Source organism: Pholis gunnellus (genome assembly GCF_910591455.1).
Source record: "Pholis gunnellus genome assembly, chromosome: 21".
NCBI lineage: Eukaryota > Metazoa > Chordata > Actinopteri > Perciformes > Pholidae > Pholis > Pholis gunnellus.
This window is the reverse complement of record NC_136548.1, coordinates 18,278,946-18,287,866: the sequence shown is the minus strand read 5'-3', so window position 1 is coordinate 18,287,866 and position 8,921 is coordinate 18,278,946. Positions and strand designations below refer to the sequence as shown.

The 8,921-nt window shown below is 43.0% G+C and overlaps 1 protein-coding gene across 1 annotated transcript in view; it reads right to left on the bottom strand.

The window, feature by feature from the left end:
• srcin1b (SRC kinase signaling inhibitor 1b) overlaps positions 1–2,056 on the bottom strand; it is a gene marked incomplete at both ends in the record, with an annotated part of 68,763 nt that extends 66,707 nt beyond the window's left edge. Inside the window, one exon of the mRNA XM_079182809.1 lies at positions 2,005–2,056. Coding sequence (XP_079038935.1) covers positions 2,005–2,056 — 52 coding nt within the window. The remainder of the gene's footprint in view (positions 1–2,004) is intronic.
• Positions 2,057–8,921: the final 6,865 nt, after the last annotated feature.

Below are 8,921 nucleotides of genomic sequence, written 5' to 3'. Positions count from 1 at the left end.
CAAAGCGCCGCTGAGGCTGATGAGTTTTTGCATATATTTTGGACATAAATCAAAATACTGGACAGAAGAAATCATCGGGATCCGTCCTTCCTGTTTGGACCAGACAGAGCAACACTGCCATCTTAAAAAAAAAGGCTAAAGAAGCAACATGGCAGCAGCTGAAGCTCTTGGGTGGGAAACCTCTCGGCTTTGCTGCAGCGATGCAGAAGTGTGTGTCACACCGACAGAGAAACGACCAACGGGAGGAGGCTGCTTCCAGCCTGGTAATAACTTTACCGCTCTCACAAATCACAATCCATCCATGAACATGTTCCACTGAGGGGGGGGGGGGGGGGTTTACAGCTCCTTATTGATCCACAAATCTACAACTCAATGTCACGTCTGGAGTCGGTTTGTAATGGGATTCAAGTTACAAACCAGAGTCCATAATTATCCCGTGATTTGAGCAAATAAGACTGGACGTCCCTGGTGGTGTCTGGCTTTGAATCCGGTATGTAAGTGTGCCGCTGTGGCTGCAGCACGAACTAAATCTCACACTGATGAAGCTGCAGACACAACAAATAAGAACACACAGAGAGGAACTCTTCATCCTAGAGATACAGGAATAGATGTCAGTGATATACAAAACCCGCCATGGAGGACAGAAACCTCACAGCTGTGCGAAAAGATGAACATGAATAATAAAGTATTTGAGGGAAAGTTGTCAAATGTGTTTCCCACTGCACTAGAAATGCCAGAATGTGTGATAGCAGCAGGAAGACCTTGAAGTCACCTCCTCACACAGACACACTCACACACACACATTATAAACCCCCAAGACAGGTGTAAATGTCTTCCCTACAGGATATTAAACGCTATGACAAAAGGGCATTTCTTTGGTGTGTCCTGGTGCTTCAGAGGAAACTTTAAACTGTGAACTTTTACAAACGCTCTGTCAAGAATAGGGATGAGTATCGTTATAACGATACTAGTTATTGATATTACTCATCGGTTCGGTTCCTTATCGATACTGATCATCGGTTCGGTTCCTTATCGATACTGATCATCGGTTCGGTTCCTTATCGATACTACTCATCGGTTTGGTTCCTTATCGATACCGATCATCGGTTCGGTTCCTTATCGATACCGCTCATCGGTTCGGTTCCTTATCGATACTACTCATCGGTTCGGTTCCTTATCGATACTACTCATCGGTTTGGTTCCTTATCGATACCGATCATCGGTTCGGTTCCTTATCGATACCGCTCATCGGTTCGGTTCCTTATCGATACTACTCATCGGTTCGGTTCCTTATCGATACTACTCATCGGTTTGGTTCCTTATCGATACCGATCATCGGTTCGGTTCCTTATCGATACCGCTCATCGGTTCGGTTCCTTATCGATACCGATCATCAGTTCGGTTCCTTATCGATACTACTCATCGGTTCGGTTCCTTATCGATACCGATCATCGGTTCGGTTCCTTATCGATACTACTCATCGGTTCGGTTCCTTATCGATACTGATCATCGGTTTGGTTCCTTATCGATACTGAGCATCGGTTCGGTTCCTTATCGATACTGAGCATCGGTTCGGTTCCTTATCGATACTGATCATCGGTTCGGTTCCTTATCGATACTGATCATCGGTTCGGTTCCTTATCGATACTACTCATCGGTTCGGTTCCTTATCGATACTACTTATCGGTTCCTTATTGATACTCTAGCTTTCATTGATGATCCTGTTCTTGTGATCAAACTCCGTATGACATCACTAACGTTACCTGCAGTGGACGAGGATGGACGGGTTGAGACGAGGACTTCTCACTCCAGAACTTCTTAAAGTACTAATAGCAGAACCGGTAACTCCAAACTTTTACTAATTTAGAACCGGTTCCTTCTTAGAACCAGGATTCGGGGGGGTCATCCCTAGTCAAGAAGAGCGATGTGATTCAAAGACTTGAATCTTTTCATGAGCTTTAGAACAAAACAAAACAACAAGAATCTTCATTCCAATCCACTGACCTGAGAGAAGAGTCTTCAACTCCGTTAACAAACCTCTATTCGTGGCAGACATTTTGACCTTAAAAAGCAGGAAAAGCACAAGTGTAACCAATAACATCGACAACATTATATTATATTATATTATATTATATATTAAGAGCCATGATGACAGTGAACCATGTTGGACATCACAAACACAAACCAGCTGTTTTTTAAATGTCACATGCATCTGGTAGAATGTAAAAGTCTGGACACATGATGATCATTTACTTCTTGGCAACAAACAAAACATTTAGTGAGACAACAATGAATTTAGATGAAGAAAAGGAAGCAAAGCAAAGAAATATAAATTGATTTGAGAAAATAGTTTTTGAAAGGTACATGAATGAAGAAGGAGCCGTATCTCATGTTAAGCTGGTTATTTTAGTGTATTTGTGATAAACATTAAATTCATTATTTAGGCTATTGAAGTTGAAGAAAAGGAAACGATCGTATTAACTTCTGCCTTTTTCAACATGTATTTGTGTGTTTTGAATTTGCTCTATATGTTTATTGTTCAAGTCATTGGTTCTTCTTCTTCTTCTGTGTACTTATTATTCTTTACAAGTTAGAAATAAATCTATATAATCTAAAAAAGGAAGCTGTACGTGACGATAGCAGGACTCTGGACTGCTAAACAGAAGGAAGTCTTTATTAATATTATTATTAATATTAGTTACAGCTGAGTCTGTTCATTTAGTAAATGATGGTCCATTTAGAGTCAAAAAGACCATAAAGCAGGAGATGCTTTAGGGGCGGGGCTACAGTGATTGACAGCGTCTCTACGTCGCTCCTCCTCAGTGCAGATATGTTCACTTTCATTCAACGGTTGCGTAAGTCTGGAGCCTCTGTGTCAATTTTAGTTCTGAGAAAAATAAATCGTAATCGGCACATCAGACCTTAAATAAATCGGATTCGGCCAATCGGTGGCTCCCTAGAGTGAACCCTCCTTTAATGCGGCTGCTGCAGCTGCATTTGAGCTTTTAAATTGTAGTTGTGATGATAAAAATCACTCATCTTTATCTCTAATAAAGAAGAAACGCCTCCTCTTAATGTGGTAAAAACACGACACTCACAAACCTGAAAGCTGCCTTTCTACACACAGTCAGTACTGTCCCTCCTCACACTCTATTATACACCCCATAATAAACACTATGTGTGCGTTTGTGCAGACAATTAAAATAATTCAGTGCGATTGGTGAGGAAACGGAGACGTGGCCTCGTTCACTGGTGCAGAGGACATAAAATGAGCTCACATCACTGTTCAGACATTAGCAGACCTCAGGTCGTTATCTGCACTTTGTGTCCAGCGACTGTCGATCGGCTGCAGCTGAGAAATTTGTGACGCAGAGGTTCACAATTAAGCTGATTTACAACAGAGAAGAAGAACCGGCGCCACGCCTCGCCCCTCTCTGCGCCGCTTTTCTTCCACTTGTACACAGCTTCATCTGAAAATACTGATGACTGAAGCATAAAAAGGTTTTATCCTACTTTTCATTGTCAGACCGGTTTTATTTTTCCTCCGGGCCTTTTGCATATCATTCGTCTTCATACTGAGGGTTTCGCCTGGTTTTCTTTTTAGAAAAGACTAAATCTCCCTGTGCAAGCGATGCTGTATGACAATCACCAGCATCTGTCCTCCAACAACAACAACAACAAGCGGTATTTTCTCTTCAGTGATCCTCTATTCTCCTGTTAAGGTCCTCACGTTTTTATCTGTTTCTCTGACGTCTGACTTGGCGAGAAGAAATATGTGTTTAAGTGTAAAAGATGGCGACTCCACGTTTCTCCATCTCCTAAAAACGACGTTCCAATAACCTAAAACGACACAGTGAGTTACGTTTATAGGGAACTGTACGTTCGCTTTTGACGTTTTACAGATACGTTTTAAATGAGTCCACAAAGGTCCGGGTATGGAGAGGGCTCGGTTGGTGGAAGAGTCAAAAGACTACGTTTTTTGTGTTGTTTTAAATCACAACGTTAACCACGTGTTTCAAACTGTTTCAAACTGTTGCAAACTGTTGCAAACTGTTGCAAACTGCGACCATATTCCGGGAGAAAATGTGTTTCCTTTGAAATACACAGGACTTTCACACAGGAGACGGCTGTTCATGTCCTGTGTGAAACAGAGTAGTTTTGTTGTGTTTTTGTTTCAATTGTGTAGTAATTTTAAGCCAAACCACAATGTTTTTTACTTAATCTAACCAAGTAGTTTTGTAGCCTTTTGTTTTGTTTGAATCTACGACGTTGCCGACGTGTTTAAGACCGTTTCAAACTGCGAACGTAATCCTGGAGAAAACAAGTTTTCCTTGAAGCGTGGTTGAGAGTGCAGCGTAGCTGCGGAGGAAAGTGATTCTGTAGAAACGTGTTAGAAGACTGTTAAGCCACACGCGTCCTGCTGCATGTCAGCAGCTTGTAAGAGATAAATTGAGACGCACTCGAGGGCCAAAGCCGGTCAAGTCGATACAATTTTAAAGTGGATGGAAAGATGTGTCCAAGAAATAAATAAAAACGTGGGCTCTGGTGCTTTTCAACCGGAAATCACGACTCTCTGGCAAAACATCTAAAAGTATTTGATCATCTTTCTTTGGTTCCAGAGGAATAAATTAAACAACACACGCAGACCGACTGCCAAGACAGTCCTGGGTCATCTTTACGGAGCCAGAGGGAGACAAATTAAGACATTAACTGTTAATCACTCTGCTGTGGTGCAGCCTCAACGTTTCACTGCTATCTGTGATAGAGGTTGTTTAATTATACACTCTCACCTGAGTCTGCAGCCATTAAACTCCTCTGATAATAAAGAACAACTACAAGCCATCCGCCTCGTTTCCTATCAGTGAAACCCGTTTCCATGTCCGCCGGCTCCACAGGTGCTGCTCTCCAGCCTCAAAAGACAAGAATCCCAGAAGCCATCACTTCCCCTTCAAACAGCAGCGTCTGTGCTTTATGACGCCAAGCGTCCCAACTGACTCTTCAAAATAAAAGACAGCAGTGTCTTCTATAACAAAGATTATCTGGCACACTAAATATGATTTGTATGAAAGAAATACGATTCATGGTTTCAGGGATGTTGCTGCAAAGTGGTCTGTTCAGCACTATTATTATTATTATTATAATCAGATGTTTAACTTATCAAAGATCTGATTCTAAGGATTTTGTAGCTCGAAACATTTCTTAAAAAGCCTTAAAAACACGCCAGAGTCAATACAAACAGACAGAATGAATGTATGTTTAACTTTTACTAGATGTTGTTGCAGAAAGTGCAAAGTCATGTTGTGATGGACACAACTGTTCTATGTACTTTAATAACTAAGTTATGAGGAGCATCTGTATTTATTTTTGGTAATTTTATGGATAGAATTAGTTGTAAACTAGCGGATGTATTCCTCCACATTTTTCCTAAAAGGACATTTATACAAACGTCTTTATATTCTCCTCCGACTCCTCAAACAGAGATGTTGGTGAAAGTCCGTTTAAAGTGTTGGACCCTCATTTTAAACTAGATTAGATTTGATTTGTCCCGTTACTGAACACTGATTATTCATTAATTGATGCAATATTCTGTCTGTTTTAAGTCCGTTACTCGTCTATCTAATGAGAAATATTGATGTTGTTTTTAACTTTCTGCTGTTTTGTTTGTTTTGAAGTCAGATATTTGTGCTTTTATGTGAAATGTTTTTCCTGCTTTTCTCTCTGAGGAGAGATTTAAAATGTCAATAAGACTCTTTAATAAAATGTTCAGAAACTCAACGACCTACATGTCCTTTTAGCTTATAGGTTGAGGATATTTTAGGGATATGAAGGATTAGAAAACCCTCCAACGAACGACATGACAATAAGCAAAGTCACAGACACTGGAGGACTATTTCCAGTGCTCAGCTCAAAGGGTTGAACTTCTACGTTGCTGTGAATTCGTTAGTCAGTCGACGCTCCGACGCTTCCTGACACATCAGTGAAACGATGAAGCGTCTCTGCAGTCTCGCGGCTGCTTGCAACCAAATTCCAGAAAAGAAAATGTGAGTTTTGACTCCGAACAAAAGGAGCCGACGTGGAGGATGAAGACGGAGCCTCTGAATGTCAGAGAGCAAAGGAAACGCATCTCTGAGTCAACATCACCGTCGGCTCGCCTTCACCTGGTGGCAACCGCATCAACGGGCCCTCTGATGTCGACAGCTTCCTCTCTCTCTGCCCTTCATCCTCCCTCCTTCCCTCCCTCCCTCCCTCTCTGTCTCCCTTCCATCTCCTTCCACATGTCAACAAGTTTGATCAGGCTGACATGGGAAAACTGCCGTTTGGCTGCTGCTCTCTGACAGATCCTCGACGCCGTCTCTTCTCTTTTTCTGCTCCACAGTCACTTGTGATTCCAGCATGTTTGATCTGCTGCTGCACCACCACCTCCTCCCTCCTCCTCCCTCCTCCTCTTCCTCCTCTCAACCCCTCCTGGGGAGCTGAGGAAGGGCTTCTGGCTTCTGTCATTGAGGTGACACGACTCTCACAGTCATGCGGCACAAAAGAGATAAGTTTGAGTATTCTGTGTTCTGTTCAGATGTGATCCTCTCAGAGACGGCGTCGCAGGATGACGAGCCTCGTATCCTCGTATCCTCGTATCGGAGCCGCGTTACATTTTAAGATAGCCGGATTCTTTTTTTATTTTTTTTCCTCCTAAATCTAATCTCCCAACGGGTCTTTCTGACACAGATTTGTGCGGCGTGCAGAGAGGAGGGCATCATGTAAATCAATACAGATTAAAGATAGTGGAACCTCCATTTTGCCCCTCTGCAGCAGAACCCGTCTGAGAGTTCCAGAGAAGCAATAAACACCTGGACGACTAAGATCACACCCGCTGCTCCATGAAGAAGGGTTTTAACCAATCCCTCAAGTTGTGGCTTTATTAATTAATCAAAACATATCTCATTGATTGTCATGTATGAAAATATAGAAAGATTGAAAGTGTTTAAACGAGACAAACGCATTAAACGTACCAGAATAATAAACAGGTTCAAACCGTTATAGTTGTTTTCATCCTGCAGGTTAAACGTGTTTAAGAGTTCTAAACATCTTTTAAAAAGTGGGCGTGGTTTACAGACTAAACTAAACGATATATCGTATTAACTCGAGTACATTTGTTTGTGGTTTAAATACACAGCTGTAGTATTCCTCTGGAGGACACAGTGAAGGTATACTGCACCTGTTGTAAACACACCTGAGTGAACGGGACGGTCCTGACTCCTAATGACGGCGTGTTAAATCTACTCACAGATGAAATATTATTAATGATATGCACAGATCCACCTCAATCTTTCACTCACTTTAACATCTGAAAAATGTTAAAGCGGATTTTGAGTTGCTAATTCATTTTTTGTTTGCCTGCACAGCTGCTCTCTTGTCTTCCGAGTGGACCTCGAATGCTTCTGTATTTATAAACCGCTCCGATACATCCAGGAAACCGTCACTCTTTCCATCGCTGCTCTGACCGACAGCGATAAATATCCTTCAATAGCCTCTTTCATGCTGCCCCAGATGCACCGAGAGCCAGAACATCGTCCACACAGCCAGTAAACAAGCAGAGCTGCTGCCAGACCCCCCCCCCCCCCCCATAGTCCCGTCAATATCTGCACCATAAAACGCATCTCAAACACACTTCTTATATCTAACAACGGGCTGCGGCACTTAAAACTGATTATTCTAACAGCATAACTCAATCAGAGGCTCTTTTCTCAAATCAAAGCAAATTAAAAAACAACTTATGAGACGCTTCAAGTGTCCCAGATTTTAAATATTCACAAAAAAAAAAGATGTACTTTAACTCATATGCATCTTTCAGACACGGACGCAGGCAAAAAGAGACAGATGTGCAGCATCACACTGAGGAGAGGAAGCCAGATGTGGAGGTTTCCCAGCAGCGTCACTCAAGTTAAGAAATACCTGCAACTACAGAACGGACGGAGAGAGAGAGGACATGCCTGGGAAGGAGGAATTGCCCATTCTCCGCCTCGATGCGCCCGTTCACCGTCCTCTTTCTACCGCGCCGACACTTTCTCTCTTATCTTCTTTACGAGCTCTTCTTCTTCTCCCATTCGCTCTTCCTCCTCCTCCCTTACTGCTGCTCCTCCAGGTTTATCCCTTTTCTTCCCAGCGCGTCCATGCCTCAGCAGTGTGTGTGTGTGTGTGTGTGTGTGAGTGTGTGTCGGATACACTGAGAGGCGCTCCTAACCGTGTCTTAGCATGGCCACTGAGTAAACTCATGTTTTATGGATGCGGAGCCCCCCCCCCCCCCCCCCCGCGCTGCCTCTCTTAAAGGGCCAGCGTCAAAAACCCTCCGATCCGGCTGCTGCCTTTGATCTCCGCGGCCGTCATTAGACGCAATGAACGTCGTCCGTGGGAATATACCCAGGAGCAGAGGAGAGGAAGCGATTGATGGAGGGATGAAAGACGGGAAACATTTAAAAATGCAGATATTTCTAGCAGACACTTTTTCTAGCAGACAAACTAACAGCGGCGATGATTTATGAATGCCAACGAGCAAAGCGTGGAATAGTAAAAACACTGATATCATGAACGGTACGGTGTGTGTGTCTAAGAGTGTGTGTGTGTGTGTGTGTGTGTGTGTGTGTGTGTGTGTGTGTGTGTGTGTGTGTGTGTGTGTGTGTGTGTGTGTGTAGGTGGGTGTGTGTGTGTGTGTAGGTGGGTGTGTGTGTGTAGGTGTGTGTGTGTGTGTGTGTGAGTGAGTGTAGTTGGGTGTGGGTGTGTGTGTGTGTGTGTAGGTGGGTGTGTCCACAACCAAGGATATTGTCAAAGTAAATCCAGCACCAGCTGTAATTCAATCCTGAGGTGAAGGCCATAAATTAATGAGACAGAGTGTGTGTGTGTGTGTGTGTGTTGGTGTGTAGGTGTGT